Source organism: Ambystoma mexicanum, chromosome 13 (assembly GCF_040938575.1).
Source record: "Ambystoma mexicanum isolate Mex_15411 chromosome 13, UKY_AmexF1_1, whole genome shotgun sequence".
NCBI classification, from domain to species: domain Eukaryota; kingdom Metazoa; phylum Chordata; class Amphibia; order Caudata; family Ambystomatidae; genus Ambystoma; species Ambystoma mexicanum.
In genome coordinates, this window is record NC_090938.1 from 215,885,458 (window position 1) to 215,905,565 (window position 20,108).

Below are 20,108 nucleotides of genomic sequence, written 5' to 3' on the forward strand. Positions count from 1 at the left end.
GAATCTTGTGTTTTGCTTAACTGTTATTATCCTCCACCATGTTCTGTTTTTCTCTTTATCTCTGCCTAAAATGGCAGGCTTCTCAGCATGCAGTAATGTCTTTGCATACAGTATGTGTGTGTGTGAGAGAGAGAGAAGCATTGTCTTATACATTAATTCCACTGCTGTTTGGTGGCAGAGCTATGTGACCTGTCCCCTCTCACTTCAAGGACAGTATTGCTAGTAGCAGCCTGGGTGAAAGTCTGGGGTCCTCTTGGTCATTTTTTTGGAAGGGAAATCGGCTTTCCAAATGTTGGGCTCGTCTAAATCCATTAAAAGAAGTCTTCAAACTAAAATGGCTGCCTAGAAAATACAGGGAGCTTGTACTGAGTCCCTTTACTATGTCCATTACACAGAGTGAAGGATTTGGTTCACGTTGCTAGCCAACTGATTGGCTATAACCTCTACTATATTTTAGCCTCACAGAATCAGCCCATCAAAGTCAGTCACTGCTTCCAACCATACCTCTTTTAGTAATGCATACATGGAAAGTGACTCAAGGAATGCATTTTATGATATGGTACGTGTGACTGTTTTAGAGTGCATATGTTAGCCTCTCTGAAATTCAGAAACCATGTTTATAATTGTATCTGGGCGTGAGTCCACTGCCACTCTAACTGCACCCCATCAAGTGATTGCCTCTGGAGGTATGCAGTGTGTGTTGTGCCCACGCTTGTGAATGCCCGCTTTGACATTTCTTTCTTGCTTTAAAGCTTTATCAGTGGGTGGGTACGACGTTGCTACATCGCCAGGCTTTTTTTCACAGAGTTTTTTTGCCAAAACCTTTCAGCTGAAAAAACGTATCGAAACATTTAGGGGGGAACTGGGGGGTAAGGGGTAGGAGTGTGTGGGGAATAGGGACTAGATAATAGGCAAGGGGGATTGTGGAACCCCACCCAAATAAAAAATAAAACATTTGATGAGTTTTTTCAGCTGAAAAGATTTGGACCATAGAACTGGTAGGTTTTCCTTGTGCATTGATGAGTCAGCTTGCTCCTTTATCATATCGTAGACTTATTATGGCCATTGAGGCAGGCGTTTACTTTGTCTGTGATACAGACGTGTCCGACTGTCTTCCAAGTTCAATTACACATCTGCCATGTTTTCCTACTATGGCTCCTAAAGTTGTCAAGCTTTGCAAAGGCCTTTGGGGGCAAGTAGCATGCTGGATTATAATAATAATAATAATATCTTTAATGTGATATAGTTTAAAAATTCAAACTTTACACATGTACATCTTAATTACTTTCAATACAAAATTCAAAGCGCCATAAGCATAAAATTAAAATTAAATAAAAATTCTTCGTAAAATAGCACCATAGTTATACATGGGCATGGTTTTGATTATTTCTTATCATGTCAGCAGTTAAAATGCATATACTGGTCTGCATTATCCCATGACTCTTTCCAGTGCGATGGCTAGCTCACCTCAAATCGATATCCCCAGCTCATCTTCTACTCTTAGCCAAATGGAATAGAGTGCGGTTAGCAGACGCATACTGTTGGTGTTTACACAATGATTCCAAAACAACCTGTCTCCAATAGTCTCCCAATTATGTACAAACATACTTAAGTGTAGTTTTATGTCAACCATCATACCCTGGCATTCGGTTAGTACATGTTTAGCTGTCTCCAGAGCTTCCTGGTTCTTACACAGGCGACAATAGCGTTGTTCTCTGGGTATCTTTTCCATAATACCAGTGGTCATCTTAATGGGGAGCTATTCCATTCTTAATAGAAGTATAAACCTCCTTAATCTTGGGGACGGGCATATCATCAGGTATTTCTGTGGTTTCTTGAATGTATATAATCTAGTTTCCATGAACCTATACCTTTTTAATTTGCGCAGATGTTCGTAGTTCTCTAGCCAATCCCATAACTCAACTCGTCTCCCCATACAGGATTGCATAGCCTCCGTAAAAGTCCCTGCACGATGATTCCAGCAAATTTCTTTGAGCAGTTGTTCCATTTGTTTTTTGAAATCACTGAGGGTGTTTTCATTATTATTATTCAGGGCAAATGTCGTTAGCAGGGCATTACCCACGCCGTTCACCATTTTTAAGTAAAATCCGGCTCTTTTCTTTAATATCTGTGCTTTCAATGATATCAGACCCAACTCGAGTCTGAGAAGAGCCATAGGGATACATACCGGAAGTCCTAGTATCTTCCTCCAATATTTTCCCTCAATAATTTGCAACCAATTTAGATCCATCTTAATTAGTGATTCCAATCCATACACCATCATGGGTGCTAGTACCTGTATATAAAGGTGTCTAGATCCCCATAATGTGTAACCACCCTGTTTAATTGTAAAGCTTTTAAATAAGGCAGTAATTTGGGCAGCTCTTATTTTCCGATTGCGTTTACAATTCGTGTAGTCACCTCTGGGTTCAAATTCAATCCCGAGGTATTTATATTCAGGGACATATGAAATTACAGCTCTATCAATGCATAGAGAGACACGCGCGGACCTTTTACATGTATATCTCATTACATGTGTTTTTTCAACATTAATTGTAAGGCCATTTTGTTCAGAATATCCCCAGAGCGCTATGGCTGAGCGACGTATACCACTGATTGTGTGGTCAAAGATCACTAAATCATCAGCGTATGCAAGTACCAAGCATGGAGTTTTACCAATATTAGGAGGACAGTTTTTTACCAAGGCTAAAGATGCCGGTATGTCATGCACATACAGATTGTATACTAGGGGAGCCGTCACACAACCTTGTTTGACTCCTCTATTTTGTGCGACTTCCTCCGTCATATGACCTGCTTGGTCTAATTTCAATTTAACCTTGGTGTTCTGATGTAGCAATCTTAGATAGTATAGTAGATCATCTGGACAGCCAAGATTTTGTAATTTCAGCCATAGTTTTTCTCGGGGGATAGAATCAAAGGCCGCTTTAAAATCTATGTAAAGTGCATAGAGGGGTGGTTGTCCGCTTTGTAAGGCTCTAGTTCGTAAGTAGTCCATGACAAAAATGTTATGGCTAGTTGAGTAGTCTTGCCTAAAGCCACATTGAAATTTACTTAAGATTTTAGCTCGGTCAACCCATAACTGTAGTTTTTCCAGCAGGAGTGATGCAAATATTTTACTTGTGCTGTCTAGCATGGAAAGTAATCTATAATTATTAGGGTCCAATCGATTGCCTTTTTTAAATATTGGTATTAGTATGGCTGATTGCCACGAACTCGGCAGTACCCCTGTCCTCAAAATCTTGGAGAACCATACATTCATTAGGGTGGCCCAAAAAATTGGACTACTTTTTATTACAATATTGGGGAGCCCATCGGGACCAGGTGCCCTGGATGACTTCATCCGTTTAATAATAGAGAGGATGGAGTCATGGGAAATGTCAATGTCAGGGTCTGTTGGTATGTTACCCAAAGGGATTGTCTCCTTGGCTCTGATCGCTGTGTTGCGTTTTTCCAGAAATGCAGTCCATTCCACACTGGAAATGGGATTAACTAGTTGCCGTGTCCTATTCCCTCTTGCTTCGTTAAGAAGACCCCATATACTGCTAGTTTTACGGGAGCAGATAGTCTGTATTAGCTTTTGCCAGGCTCTATTTCTGTCGGAGCTTCTTTTTGCTTTGATCACCCTCCTATATCTCATCTTTATTTCCTTGGACACAATGTTATATATGTCCCAGGTCATACTTGTTTTCTTTGCTCTTCTTAGTTCCGCCCTCAAAGTTCTTTTAGTATCTCGAATAAATTTGTCATAGGTAGGACATTTCTCCTGCTCACCGAGCATTATCCCAACCGGAGTTGCGGCATATTGATCGGAGAACAGGTATATCCAGTCCTCTACTCCATCTATGGTCATTTTCTTAATGTCTTCGACACCGAGATAGCCATACTTATGTAGGGCTTCCTCGGCGCGAGAGACATTCTTGTCCGTCCAGCGGATACTGGTCCCTGCATGGTTGATTTTCAGATCTCCCATAGTGCACACTCGATCATTATTCTCCAGGATGTCAAATGAGCACGCCAGAATAGCATGATCGCTCCATATGTTTGGTATTACCTTCATATCATCAATCAGTAACAACAGACTTGGTGACACGAAAATATAATCTAGAGTGCTGATCGCAGTTCCATTGCTCCAAGTATGTTTACCTGGATGATCACTTTTGGTGCGTCCATTTAACATCTCAAATTCCCACCTACAAAAGAAGTATACCCAATCCAGCCCTTCATCCTCCAATTTATCATGCTCCATAACACATCTGGGACGGAGCTTAGGATTTGCAAAGCTCCTCTCTCCCCCGAGCATGTGGGTGTTAAAATCTCCAGTCACACAAACATTACTATTTCCTTCAATGGATAACCAACTGGCCAGTAGCTCATGTAACCCATCTTGTATTGATTCTCTACACATAGCGCCCGGAGGATTATATAGGCACACCACCAAGGCTTTCTCGGTGGTCTTCTTAACATTGTATATTATTTCAACAGCCAATAGTTGGTCATTTTGGCTCCCAAGAATCCTCCTTGAACTTAGGCTATTAGATACCCCAATCCATAGCCCCCCAAAGGGTCTACCTCTTTCGCCTCGTTTGGCAAATACCTGGTGGCCCTTATATCCATCTAAAAATAGGGGATTCATTGCAAGAGTTTCTTGTAAGCATATACAGTTGTAATTGGACAATTGAGCTATAGGGCCAGTATTGTTTAGAAGATGGGCAAAACCCCTACAATTCCACGAAGCCAACGATAATTTTCAATGATTCTCTACCACTTTAGACAATGCCTCCGTCAGCCATTTCAAGATGGATTGTACATTGTTTTTGTCCAACTTGGTTCCTGATGGCATAATGGGGCAAGCGACCACAGGCCCATCTGTAATATTTTCTATTTCAGAGCTGCTGGGCTCATTATAGTTTACTTCAGCGTCTAGCTCAATGTCAACAGTTTTCAGCTCTGTTTTGTAAGTCCTTAGTAGTTGGGCAGTCGATGTAAATTTGCAATGCAGGGCTGATACCTTGGGATGGGATCCTGACAAGGGCTCAAGAAATTGAAAATCTTCCGATTGCAGGACTCTCAGTTGGGGTACCGAGAATAGTCTCTTTAAAAATTCGGAGCGAGATAGCCAAGCGCTTGTGCCAGATTGATATAAATTTCTAATAATACAGGTGCGATTCCCCCACTTCGGATCACACTCTTTTGCCAAATCTAAAGAATTTGTATTATGCAGACAATCAAGCTCATGCGCTGTTTTCGGGGGCTTTTCAAGAGTGCCATCGTCTTCAAGTATAGATTCAATTATTGTATTTTCGAGTTGCTCGGCCCCATCTGGGGCTGCAGTGGTCTCCGTAATCAACCAACTAGTTAGACAACCATCTCCTGCAGCCCTTCGCTTCTTTGCTCGAGCTGCTCTTTTTTTCCCTTTTTTAGAACGAGGGATAGGCTTCTCTAGCTCAATAGGTAAGAGCTCTTGAGTATTCACTCTGGCCCTGTCTAGCGCTAACTTGGCCAACCTCCGCTGCTTACGGGTCATTGGAATGTCTAGTTGAGCTGTTATGTCGGTATGGGGGTCAGGGAGTTGTTGTTCGTGTATCTCGTTTGCTATTATAATAGCTTCAGATAGGTTGACTTCCGCATCCTCGGCCTCCTTCCGTCTTTGCTCAGTGTCACTCATCAATGTGTTTGTGTTTGCCAATATGCGGCCCGACATCTTCAGCAATATTTTTAATGCGAACTGTAGGGAGGCCACGGAAGCTTGTAATTCGGCAATTTCCTGGACTACCGAATGAACATTACTGTCTGTCTCTCTTCCAATGTCAGATGAAGTATCAATAATTAGGTTAGGTGATGTAGATAACCTCTCCATTGTTACAGCTTGAGAAAGTCGTTTGCCCTGGTTTTCACTCTGGTTCTCCGGTGTGAGAGACTCCAGATCCTCCGAGTGCACCACAATCTGGGGTGTCATGCCTTTCTGTATGGATAGGCATAAGTCCAGCAAGGAGTTGTTGTCAATATCCTCAAAATTTAATGATCTGTCCAAATTGGAGGTATTGGTCACTTGATTCATGGGCGTCTCGAGGGTTGTGGAATTATTTTCAGCCGGTATGTTTATGGGGAAAAAACCCGTTATTTTACCTTGATCTACGGGGGTTCCCTTCTTGGCTTTATTTCTCCTGCCTTTAAACTCTTCCATTATGGGACCCAAGTCTGGTTCGTGTGTCTTTTTCCTTAGATTGTATTTGGAAGGAGCAGGTTTTTTATGGGGAGCCATCCACTCTGGGATAAGTAGGGTACCAGGCACCAGTCGGTAGGATTGACCGATTGCAGGATCAAAGGGAAATCCCCGCAGTCTCCTGTTACGTTGGAATTCTACCAGGCTCAACTTCTGATGCCACTAATCTTTGTCAGTAGAGGAACGCAGATACTATGTTAATTGCGCCAGGGAAAGTATCCGCATAGAGGAACTGTCTCCTCACTCACAAAACCTAACAAAGGGGAGGTAGCCTCACTGCGCAGTTTGTGGGGGTACCTTATTCAGCCAGTGACCTGGTCCGGTCTGTGTGAGTGCGCCCAGTGCCCAGCGCAACACCCGCGGGCGCCAACACCCCTCCCCGTACCTCTTGCCGTAAGGCCAGTAACCTCCGGGGGGGGGGAGATTTCGCCCGCTTCGTCGCCGGATCACAGTGCACCCAGTGCGCCCTCTGTTCCGTATGGGGCTGCACTATCGGGCAGCGGGCGACGAATCGGATGTGCGCCCCCGTCACCACTGGCGGCTCTCCTTTCGGCGTGTGCGCGGAAAGTCTCCGTCCTCCTCCGTGCTCCCGACTCCCGGCTCCGCTCCGTTCCCAGCCCTAGAGCCCTAGAGCCCTAGAGCCAGTCCCCCGGGCCTACCGAGCCAGTCGACGGCGCAGTTCGAGGAAAGGACCCAGGAAAGGACCCAGCCGTCTCAAGCCGTCTCAAGCCGCACCTCTACGCAACAAACGCAGGAACGCAGGAACTATGCGTCGTAAGAGGCCGCCTCCGAGACTCCGAGGTCACGAACACAACTGTGCACCTAAACATCCTAAACTCATAGTCTTGACTGCGGCTCTCCTATCTGCCTCTTATCGATATCAGCTTGATTTGTGATAGCCCATGTTTGGGGGAAACACCTGATTACCCATGATATCTGTGGAGGCCTAGCTTTGCCTAAACTATCTTGCTGTTTATTGATCACTCATTGCCTTTAACTTTGTGGTTGGCTTGTAAAATGGTCCACTGTAGGGCTTCCGCGTCTTGTCTTGCGTTCAAATGATTCACCCCAATATCAAGTGCGCTGGGGCCCACAACTAGCCCTATAAGTGGTCATGAGTGTAAACATCTAACATGTTGTTATGCTGCATCACATGAAATACCCCCGCTTTGGCAATTTTGTGCTCAAATCAATGGGGTGTTCCTGCATGGTAATGTCTTGGAATAGTGTGTAAATTGTTGGGCAAATCCCTTTTGCCCCTCGAACAGTGGCATGTCATTCCCGACAAAGTGCATATCCTGACAGGATGATTAGTCTGACAGAGTCCCTACGCTCTTGCATTTTGTTAGCTTTGTACACCTGCTTGTGAAAAGATGTCTACATAGAAATGAAAGAAAGACATTCTACCTTCATACTGAGGCTTGCCTCAGTTGCAGATTGATGTTCCTATTTGAGAACACATCCATCACTGCCAGCTGTCTTTCTGGACAGTATGCTGCCCTTTCAGTATTCCAAGTGTTTGGGACGGGTTGAGACTTTTCTGATTGCTTGGTATACTATGAAATTTTGTTTTAGTGGGCAATTGATGAGAGTGAGGCTTTGATGGCATTGGTGGAAGTGCCCTTTGAGGGGTTCCTATTTGGAGCAAATGGCTGCATTATTAAGTTAATGCATTATGTCATGCATGGGTGCTGATTGCTATCATTCTCTTGCCTGGAAAGTGCAACTGAATGAGGCATGGTGTAATCCACCCTCTTGCCGATAGCTGGCTAGATGGAGCAATGCTGCTTTCATTGTGATGATCTGGAATTACTGTAAAGATGACAGATTTCAGATTTTGATCCTGCATTGTAAAGATACAGCTGCATCCTTCCAAAGCCGATAAAGGGAGTATCTTTTCATTGGATAATAGAAGTGCCTGTTATTTACAATGCTATGAAATTTTCCAGTATTCATTTGGAAGGCTACTTGGGATTACTCTCGTCGCAAACGGGTCCCACTTGTCTGCCCTTTCCGTGACACTCACCTCGCCACGCTGCTCCTTGCCGCTGTGCTGCCACGCTGCTCCTTGCCGCTGCGCCGCCACGCTGCTCCTTCACCATCGAGACGACAGCCCAGAGCGCCAACCTAGTCTGCATGTTATCCTCTTCATGCTCATTTGGGCGTCCCTATAGTGGCAAAGTACACCGTTTCTGCTTCATTAGAAGACACATTTTAGCCCAAAACAGACTGCTGCCAAGCTTCTGGGTGCTAAACCCAATAGCACCCGTGGCCCTCAAGCAATACTCGGGATTAGGCGCCCTAAATCCTCTTTAATATCCCTGCTTTAATTGGGATTGTTAAATCGAACTTTCCAGACACCTACTCCATGGCATTGCCTTCGGGCTCTATGGGTTAATTATATAACTGGAATGCAGCTGCTACTTGCTGTACCCATGGTGTCCATCCTACTGCCATCCCAGTATCATCTTGCTCAATCTTCCAGCTTCTCCTTCATTGCCTATTGTGTATGATTGGGGATCTGTTGTGCTGATCCAGTGAAGTCACTATTTTATTTGCACGCAAAACAGTGCACCCCGTTGTCGCTTTATCATCTTTTTCATTAGCTGAGGATTTGCACTGTTGCTCAGTTGCGACAAGAGCCCATAACTTTATTGCACATGTTGTATGTGGCCGCAGTGCTGCCATGCTTCTTCCCGATGCTACCGCGTAGTAGACCTTCACTGGACGATGACCCATTGACCATTGTCGCTCCATCTGGAACTCGCTGTTCTTGTAAAGGAAGTTTCTTCTGAATTTTCCCCTGCAAGGTTAGGGGTGTATCTGGGCCTTAAGGATATATATTTTTTGTTGTGATGTTCCACTTTGTAGCCAATGTCAGTCATTTTACAAGTCACTAGTCAATGCTTTCTACCTTGGTCTTATCTTCAAGAGTAAAGCTGAGGTGCACATTAGTTGAGTTTGAGTTTTAGTTGAGTTGAGTTTGAGTTTTCCTTATTTCTTTGAGGGTAGGCAGTTTAAGATCATGCAACAATTTCGCCAAGACAATGTTCAAGCTATGACCTGTCTAGTGTGAAACAGAGACGGGAACCTGCAGTTCTTCTGAAGCTTGGTCTATGAGTTCATGATGTCTCCCCATTGAAGATATGGTGTGGGGGATGAGGGAAGTTATAGGCCATAACATGCGGAGAGCCAGAGGTGTCCTAACCCTAGTGTACAAGAATATACAGGGTCAAGTAAGCCTCTTTCTATAGTGTATTGTTTTCCTCAAACTATAAATGTTTTGTATCCATCTCCTCCGTCTACTATGAAGCTTATCTTGGTCGTTTGTATAGAAATACAATTGCTATATTGTTCTCTGCCCTTTGTATTGCGTGTAATGAACAGGACTGTGTATATTGCTTGATGTAACCACTCCAGTATTTCCCCTTCAAGTCCCATGGCACTGTGAAGACTTTCCCGCGTCACAGGACGATAGCTCTGGGGCAACATGCTCGCCCTGGGAGCAAGACGACACAGAGCAACACAGGTTCGATCCCCGGGTCCGCGCTTAGAAACCTCTGGGTATTAAGCATGTTATAAATAATCTATCATATCTCCTCTATACATCAGAAAGTCTGCTGCTACAGTTTTGGCTCAATAGCTCTTAGTAGCATTGCTTCGAACAGATCCTGCACCCCAACCTCTCACATCAGTTTCATGTCTTGTGCTTGTGAAATTCCCTTGTGAAAGCGACTGCACACCAAGAGCCTCTTTGCAGAAACGTTGCATGGGTGCAGTGCAGATTTACATGCTATAAGCACTAGGGCAAAGATTTCCCTGACGCAGAACATATTGGGCCATATTACAAAAACTCTGCATCACTGCAAATGCAGTCAACACAGGACAAAAATCACCCTAGTGCAAGAAATACATTCTTTCAAAGTATTTTTGCGCCAGGGCAAATACTGTACTAGTGACAGGACTGCTAAGGCAAACATTACCCCAGCGCGGTTCATAGACATAATTTCGAATACAAAATATTTGAAAGTCAAAAAGTCGAAAAAAAAACGTCGAAAAAAAAAATGTCGAATTTTTTTTTAATGACGTTTTTTTTCGAAATGGGGGGGTTACCCCCCCCAACCCCCCTTTTTTTTTATTTTTACCTATTTTTTTCACAGAAACTAGAGCCCAAAAAAAAAATATCGAAAAAAAAAACAATTCGACATTTTTTTTTTCAACATTTTTGATTCGACTTTTTTGACTTTCGAAATTATGACTGGACACCCCCCAGTGCACCGAAAAAAAACATGCATTGAATGACTACGGGCCTGATTCACAGAGCGTTTTCCAATGGGATTGCACCATTATAAATCGCTTCTGTGAATAAGGCCCTTAGTGTCTGGCACTACGGAAAACGCACTAGTGTTAATTGCACTTGTGCACAGTGTCTCTCATATAGCCTTAAAGGCCTCACATAGGTGAATGTATTCCATGTACTAGTTATTGATTCAACCATCATCACATTCGAGAGACACCAGGTTATTTGTTAAGGCAGCAGACGGGTTGTCCCCGGTATTGTAACACAATCATAAAAAAATAAAAACTTCTCTGCCAATGCATGGCCGGTACTTAATTCAGACGCTTTTATTTCTATTTCCCAAACAACATTATTCCTATCTATAATTCTTCATATTTCTTATGACTAGGGGTATTTATCATGGACGCAGAGATGCATGTTAATAAACAAAAAGGTCACCTATAAAACTCAGCAGTGTACCACAGTTTAAAAACATCTCTACAGTACAATACCCACAAAGTGCAAAGTGCCAATAAAGTGCTCCTGTGCCTGTACCCATAAACTTTCTACACTTTGACCGTAAAGTGAAACAATGAATTACCCACTATTGAATCTCAACTTTTTCATCTACCTGGAGTGAGCCTACTGGGTGGAACCACTCTGTTACTGTATAATGAGTATAGGAACTATTCCGTACCACGCACTGCCATACATGTTTCGTTCTCTTCACTTTGACTGAATCATGGAACTTCTTCAGTAGCAACTTCTTAGTATCCTTTCACTTCAAGGAATACCGTGGCCGAAGCAATGGATGCTTTACCAATTTACGAGAACCGTTTTTGCTAATACCCCCATACACCGCCACTGAGGTTTGTAATGCCTCCTCTGTGGCGCGAGTACCGTGTACTACTAAGCGAGCGGTTAAAAGAAAATGATATTTCCAGAATAGGAAGTACACAGGATGCTAATGGGAAAGTGTTCATGTTAATGGAGAAGGCTGTGGTAGGCGATGTTAAGAATGTATAAATGGGAATGTGCCCACGCCGCTAGAAGCACGTGCTGTAGAACGAAGTAAATCGTTTGCCGAATGACACAACCCATTCTAATATGTGATTTATGAGCATTTGTTGTCAGATGGCTAAAACAGTAGAGGGTTATGCTGTGAAACCCTGGATGGTACAGTGTAGTAGGGACAAAGGAAACAGAACCCATTAACACGGGTGACGAGTGCAACGCCGATAGAGTTGCAGTAATTAATGTAAGGGTCGGTGCCGTGATATGCAGGGGTTTAAAATTATGTTAGCTATTTTCTATATTTTTTTTTAAATTATTACTGTATGTTTAGTTTAGTTTGTTTCTTTATTTGTACTGTGCGTGCTACAACAAACGCACAGGCTCAGGGGCCAGCACAGAAAATGAATCATTGTCTTGATGCGTACAGAAGAAACAGATCAAGGAAGAAAGACATATTGAGAGGGAAAATGGTGTGTACTCTCAGCAAAAGAGTATATTAAAATACATGGGAAGTTGTATGTACTAACATTGTAAAATGTCTCTTCTTAAAATTGTACTATGTTCATTTGCCTTGATAACTTTCCAGTATATAATGTCGAGGTAATGTAATGCAAAAGGTGATTTTATAGAGCACTCTTCTGCTGTTTTTGGGTGGCCTCGTTGTGTCCACTGTAAGAAAAGAGGTGGAGATGTTAATGTTACAGTGGGAGAGGCAGATGAGAATGAAAGCGGTGCTGTTCATGTGGGCAGGTTGGAAGTGCCTGAATACTGAGAGATGTTCTGTTTCTATACATTTTGCGGGGACGCTTGGGCATAGGTTATCCGAAGGGGAGAGAGCAGGATCTCGCAGGTTGGAGTGCTTAGGGTTTGTGTTAGCACCAGATGTGGGTGTGTGTTCCAAGGCTAAGGAGGATAAATTGGGGATAGCTTGATTAATGCTGTTGTGGAAATTGATAGGCCTACAGTGGCCATGTTGGATGGTAGTGTTTGTAGTGTCATGTGGAAGGAGATTTAGTAAGGAGTCAATCGGTCGGGGAGAAGAGGCAGAAGACAAATGCGGATTCATGTAGATGCTTTGAGAATTTGGGGTTATCTAATTGCGAGAGATAGGGATGTGGTTGGTTGTGTTTCAGTGCCAGTCTTGTACTGGTAAAAGTTCAGCATATTTTGTGGGTCACCTCGTACAGGTGCTGCGGCCTGTGATTTCCAGAGTTTGGTTGTCAGCACGGGGGAGGAGGATCCCCTGTGCCATTTCCGGTTGAAATTGGGGCAATGTTCCTAGAGCATTGTTGCTGGAACAAAGTGTTCTCACTGGTAGACGGATGATGCATAGAGGTTTGAAGTAATTCTACCTTTTGTTTGGGACCCAGTGCAGAGTATGGAGTGCTTTGGAGATGTGCTCGTATCTGTACAGCCTTATGAGCAGTCTGGCTGCTGTGTTTGGGAATTATTGTAGTAATTTGCCTTGATATTACTTTCAAGACTAGACTACACCAACAGCCTGTACCTGGCTGTTGGCGTGGTCTAGTCTTGATAGTACCATCGCGATAACTGCCATGGTCCATTGTGTGAAGGTCAGGTAGGGCATGATTTGTCTAATAGTAGGTAGTTGCAAGAAGGAGGTTCTAATGATAACTTTAACATGTGGTTCTAGTGCACATTGCTGTCCATTGGTATGCCATGATTCCTGACTGTTGACACGGGCAGTGCCACAAATGGGTTGAGTTGATCTTGAGCCTGTTTGATATTATTCAAGAGACCACATGAGCAAGACGTGCCAAGGTCCATTGTGTTCATTGTTGGGTCAATGGTGGGTTTGTTGACAATTTGTGTGTCATCTGCAAGGCTGGAGCCCATGAGGCCTAATGTTTTTAATTAGATCCATGAGTGTGGTCAGCAACATGTTGAAGAGAAGAGGAGTGAGGCTGGATCCTTGGGATACTCCACATGTCAGGTTGTGAGGGAGTAACATGAAAGGGGGCTATGAGTGTGGGCCCCTTTCTCGCAGTCGAGAATCAGGCAATTCATCATAGCTTGATTTCCTTTATTCCACCGTCTTCTAGACTTTTTAGCATGATATTGAGAGTGATGGCGTTGAAGGCGGCTGAGATGTCCATTAGGATGAGTGCAGTCATTGAGTCGCTGTCTGTGTTCTTTAGGATGTGCCATATCGAGCATAATGTGGATTATTTTCCTCTCATTGGCATGAATCTGAATTGTGACTCATGAAGGAGGCTGTTGTTTTTTGACGTACTCACATTTTTTTTGGTAGATTAATTTTATGAGGATTTTGGTAACAGAAATCTTGCTCTACAGCAAAATCTGGTGGTTTGAAATTGCAGCTATAGATATGGCTATTAAGAAATAGGTCTGGCTCTGCAAGAGTTAATCTTGTGGTGTGAACAATTCATCTGGCTAGGCAGCAATATTTCTAATTATGCTACAATCGATCTAGTTGTCTGGGGAAACTGATCTGGCTATGTATGAGAACAGTTAGTCCGACTGCAACAGAACATGTGTCTGTGCAGCAATCAGTCTGGTTATACAAGTAAGTAACTTAGCGGTATGATAAAATCACTCTGGGTTTGGAACTGGTATTTGATTATGCAAGAGATGATTCTGACTGTGCAACAAACAAATCGGGCCAGGCAACAGTAAAACTAGCTTTGCAAAATAAATCTTGTTTTGCAAGAATAAAATCTGGCAACATTTAATGCGATTTTTCCAAAATTATTCGGACTATGCAGTAAACAATCTTGCTATCTGACTGTGGAATAATGAATGATTATGCAGAGAATAATCCTGACTATGCAACAACAAGTAAATGTAGCTTTAATAAAACAACGTATTTATGCTAATGTGGTTATGCAACAATTAATCCAGCATTATGTAGGATGAATCTAGTTGTGCATCAATTCATATGTGTGTGCTACAAATAAATATGACTCTACAGTAATGAATCTGTCTATGCAAAATAAATCTGCTTGTACAATAATATGACCATGCACATAAAAACGTATTATGCAACAACAAAGTCTAGTGGTAAGAAAAAATGTATCTGACTATATAGCAGTTTATCTCCTTACACAAATCTGGTTGTGCATTTATAAATCTGGTTATGAAAGAGTTTATCTGATCATGCAATAGATAAACCAGCCTATGCAACAATACATCTTGCTATGCCAAAATAAATGGCACTGTAGAACTATTAATCTAATAAACTAATGCATAATAAACTATGATTAACCTGACTATGAGAAATGTAATCTGGCTATGATTAACCTGACTATGAGAAAGGTAATCTGGCTATGATTAACCTGACTATGAGAAATGAATCTGGCTATGATTAACCTGACTATGAGAAATGTAATCTGGCTATGATTAACCTGACTATGAGAAAGGTAATCTGGCTTTGATTAACCTGACTATGAGAAATGAATCTGGCTATGATTAACCTGACTATGAGAAATGTAATCTGGCTATGATTAACCTGACTATGAGAAATGTAATCTGGCTATGATTAACCTGACTATGAGAAATGAATCTGGCTGTGATTAACCTGACTATGAGAAATGTAATCTGGCTGTGATTAACCTGACTATGAGAAATGCAATCTGGCTATGATTAACCTGACTATGAGAAATGAATCTGGCTATGATTAACCTGACTATGAGAAATGTAATTTGGCTATGATTAACCTGAATATGAGAAATGAATCTGGCTATGATTAACCTGACTATGAGAAATGTAATCTGGCCATGAAACAGATATTTAGTTTGTACCATGAATATAATCTGACTATGCCACAACAAATTAGCAGGCCAAAAAAGGGCGTTGACCCCTATCTGTTATTGGGACTGCCCCCTGGGTCTTGGGGGTGGCATATGCACGGCTTGGGCACTAGGTGAGCAGGAAAACAGACACCAGCCAAAACCTATGCCGTGTGCTGTACATGCAAGCAAGACGGCCTTGGGAGGACTTGCGAATGAAGACTTGGGTGGTCATGTGCCCCTCAGGGCCTATGTGGGCCTCCTGTTTGTCGAGGAGGATGCTGGGAAAGAATTCGGGAATGTCAAGAGCAGGACTCGCCGGAGCTCAGGGGAGTCTGAGCTTTCTAGTCCGTCAGCCTAGCAGTACGTATGGGGCACTGCTTTGGCTATATGGCAAGACCGTCTGGCCTCACACTCACACTACCGAACAGGCCTATCAGGGTCTCCTGTTAGGTATGGGGATGCTGTGGATGTTTTGGGGAGATTGTGCATTTGTTGCGACCCCCAAAGGCACCAAAAAAGGCAGGGATCACCTGAACCCATCAGAGCCTGAGCTCCCCAGTTCTCTGGAGGTTCAGTGGGTGTTTAGCAATGCTGGCGCGGCACTGACCAGGACGTTCTGACGTCGGGCGATCACGTCACCTTGCTTGCCTATCAGGACCTCATCTTTGGCGTGAGAGGTGATGGAGTTGTTGAGGAGGTTCGGGAGGTTTTGGGAGATCAACAAAGACACCGTAGAGCGGCTGAAAGGGCAAACATCGCATGAATTCGGCAGAGCCTGGGATTCTTAGTGCTACAGTATTGCAGCAGATGTCTAAAACGTTAGACACCTCTTACTGAGCAAGGCAAACGATCAAAACCTAAATAATCATGAACATTATTTTCTGATAGAAGGGTATCAGTTCAAGAAGCGCCATGAAGTGACTGTTTTTTAAGGAGGGGACCTTTTAAATCTACAATAAACAACTACATAAATATTCTGGTTCTCTATTGTTTGCTTTTAAAATACCCCTTTGAGAAAGGGGAAGAAGAAGAATAGCACCAATGTGGATTCCGAGCTGCTTTGTATAAAAACAAAGACTGCTTTCTGTAACATAAGAATGACCATATATCATTATAACTATGTCTGTGATAAAGGGTTGTGTGTTAAATCTCTTGATCATTCCAAATGCCCTGGACTCGTGCCTAAGCTTGTAGTTCACTCTATCTAGTTGCGCTGTATTAGCAATGCCAGTGAACCAATCTTCAATCGTCGATGCAGAATTGTATGTTTGTGAGTATTGTGAATATTCCGAAGAGAGCGCAAGGGCTTCTCGCATGGACCCAGCCCAGAAGCCCTGTACCCATGGTAACTCCAGGTGCACTGCTTACTGTGGTGAAGCACGTGCAAACCTGGACGGTTCATGGGTTCCTGGGTTCCTTGGGATGTTGATTCCGCGATTGGTCTCCACCGCGTGCCGAGACGGCTCAGGATGCAGGGGAAAGAGCACAAGCATAGTTCGGATCAATAGTTCAGATCCCCTTCACTGAGAATGGCAGGGCTGATGCCTGAGGCCTTCATTTGGATTTCAAGGTAATGCAATAGGTAGAAAAAGGTGCAACCGCAGCGAGCTTGGCATATTTTAATGCCTGTGTGGGTATGCCGCGGGACGTTTAATTTTCGATGTGCCCATATTTTATTTGGCTTATCCCCTCATGAAGAGTCTGGTTGCTAAACAGAGGCTTATTGTTTACAGTTTCTCACGTATTGGTTTAACCTGCATAGCTATCACTTACGTCTTATGTCAATTTTTGTCACGCTGCACCGTATGAAATCTACATGTGAATATATCTGTGTAAAGAGCGCATTTGTCTGTTATCTTCCGCTTTACATGCGTGCTTTTGTCTCCCTCAGCTGACGCCTGGGTCGCTGCCAATCAAGAACCATGTGTGTCGAACCGCTACAACATCCAGAACCTGACCCGGGGAGACAAGCTTCTTGTACGGGTGAAGGCCGTAAACCCCGGGGGAGTCAGCGTGCCAGCTGTCCTGGACCAACCTGTGCCAATTAGAGAGATCGTTGGTAAGTGCCTGCTGCCCATTCTTCGCATTCCAGGCCTCCTGCGCGCTGCCCGGGTCCGCATGCCTGATGCATAGCACAAGAGGCTGCCATTTCTTTATCTATTAAAAGGATATTGTTCTTTGCGGCCTGTTGGCAGAGCCCGTGTCCCTTGCGCGCACGGAGCATGAACGGATGTGGGCATGCCATGCCAGGGAGCGAGTTGGCATAACATGAAAGCATATACCAGGGTCGGCCAACAGGATATCCTTCATTGATATTCATGCGCAAAAATGAGCATACATTTAGAATCATTGCATGCAAATTTATCTCATGAATTTTAATGAGGGGTATCCTGAAAATCTGACATGGAGCCGGCCCTCGAGGCCTGAAGTTGGACAACCCTGGCAAAGACATTCACTTAAGCGTGGGCTTGTGTATGTGCTTGGCTTTGTTTAACAGAGCTAAAGGGAAGACGCTTCTGTTACGGTTACGCTTCTTTTTTCAATGCATCACACTAATAGGTTCGGGTAAAGTTACCAGATGGCTCCATATCTTTGGGAACAACATTTTGCAGTCCTGGTCTTTCCTTTCTCCGTGAATTGCATTCTGGGAGTTGTAGTGTCAGGTCCCTTCAATTAAATGAATTGGGTGGACTACAGTGAACTTAATGGAAATGCAAAGTCTAGGACTGGCGTAGCCCCTTCTCCCCCCCTGGAGTCATGGCGTCATGGGGTAGCTTTAATTAAGGGCAGGCCTCTTGGACATAACTAGCAGCACCCTGCCAGCTATTCAGGGTCTCCACGAAGAACATGTGTGAAATTAGCTTAGCATTAGAATCAGTGTGTCACACTGCTGTATTGCCCCACAGAAAGAAATGTAACTTCAGATAACCCCAGACAGAATGTAAACGCCTTATCTTAGTGGAATGTCTTTTTTCTATTTCTATTATAAATAGAGAATGATTTTAAGACAGTTTGAGGGCTGGGCCCTTCCATCTTTCAGAGAATAAATCCAAATGATTTTTTTTTTCAGAATGACTAAAAGATATGCCAATGATTGCCACTGAAACTCATATTCTGAAATGTGTTCTGCCCCTACTTCATTATAGACTTCTCTGAAAACCTTAATATGTGTATGTAAATATATATGTATGTAACTAAGAAAGCCGCCTTGCAACATGGGGTTAGGCAACATTTATGTATTTGCAAGCAATTATGTAACTAAGTAAGACTTCTGTAACAGTGCCGCAATGAGGGCTGTTGTGCGCTTTATAAATGCATATATATATATATATATATATATATATATATATATATATATATATATATATATATATATATATATATATATATATATATATATATATATATATATATATATATATATATATATATGATGGACTCGGGAAATGAAATTCTAGATAGTAAATAGAACGTGTGTCTTATTATGCGGTCACGCCAGCTCTCCCATTAGAGTATAATTATAAATGCTGCACTGAAGATTGTCTTCCAATGGACTGTAGTAAAGGTGCAGTACCCACTCCCACTGCTCGAGATGGATTCCCATTATGCTTATCGCGATGAACGAGTGCGCCCCTTCAATGGGCTGACTCCTTTCGGAGGAAGAATGCTTACTCGCAAGCATTGGGTTACTTGGCTCCCGCTGAGACTGATAAGGACAAGTGTTTGCCACCGGCCCAAAACATTCCAAGACCGAGTTACGGAGGGAAGCAAGAACATGCTCCCTCAGCTGTTAGGCCAGCCGGCCATCTGGGCCTGTCAGCCATCTCGGTCTCACCTCCCAGTAGTTCCCGAGAGTGGCACTTAAAGCCTGCCTCCCGTTTTGTCATCGCACTCAGGCTGGAGATGAGCGATTCTGTCCCATTCGTCTACCTTGTATAGGGATATGTCAGCTAGAGGCTGGGTTCTGCATTATGCAGCGAGCAAGCACTAGGCGAAAAGAGTAGCCGGCATGGCCGCCACTGACGCATGGCCATTGCAAGCTCTGGTTCCATCCCTTCGGCATCCCTCCCGCCCCCCCATCACTCCCTGTCAACAGGCTCTGCTGGCAGATATGGAGATGGGTATTTTTAAGCCCAGGTGTTGATTAAATCACACTGCTGCGTGGACAGAAATCCTGGACCGGAGGAAGTGGATTCGGAGTCCTCGTTGTGTATGGCCAGGTCCCTATGAATTGACGAAGACTTTAATGCCACTCTAGTCTCTTTCTAGGCTATAGGGAGAAAGTATGCAAAACAGGAGTGGAATGCAGGGGTCAAGTTCTACAAAAAAAGTGGGGGGACTCATTAACATGCCAATGGAATGTGGTGTCAACAGAAATTAGCACGTCAAGGATCCCTCTGAAAAAAGTGGGGAGACTTCTGAAAAAGTGGAGGGACATCCACGTGTACCCTCGACTTGAGAGCCCTGGTGGAATCACTCTAATGGGAATGGAGTGTTATTGCCCGGTGCATCAGGGTGGAGCTTATGCACACCCGGCAGCACATTTTAAATATTGTGGCAAATTCTTAAAAATGATCCCAAATGAAAAAAGTGGAGAGGAATTGCTTTTTGCATTTGTAATAATTACAGAAATGCACATATTACCTTATCTACAAAGAGGACCTGCACACTTCCAGGGGGCTGAGCTGCTGTGGAAATGATGCGCTGGCCAGTGCACTTTTAACGCCCGTCATTGTGAAATGTAAACAGGAAAAAAAATTCTATCCCTTTTTGAGGGATAGAAATAGCAAAATGCTAT

The 20,108-nt window shown here is 43.4% G+C and overlaps 1 protein-coding gene across 1 annotated transcript in view; it reads left to right on the forward strand.

The window, feature by feature from the left end:
- The window catches only part of MYBPH (myosin binding protein H), a 223,562-nt gene that overhangs the window by 82,473 nt on the left and 120,981 nt on the right, over positions 1-20,108 (forward strand). The window contains exon 3 of the mRNA XM_069633675.1: positions 17,202-17,369. Coding sequence (XP_069489776.1) covers positions 17,202-17,369 — 168 coding nt within the window. The remainder of the gene's footprint in view (positions 1-17,201; positions 17,370-20,108) is intronic.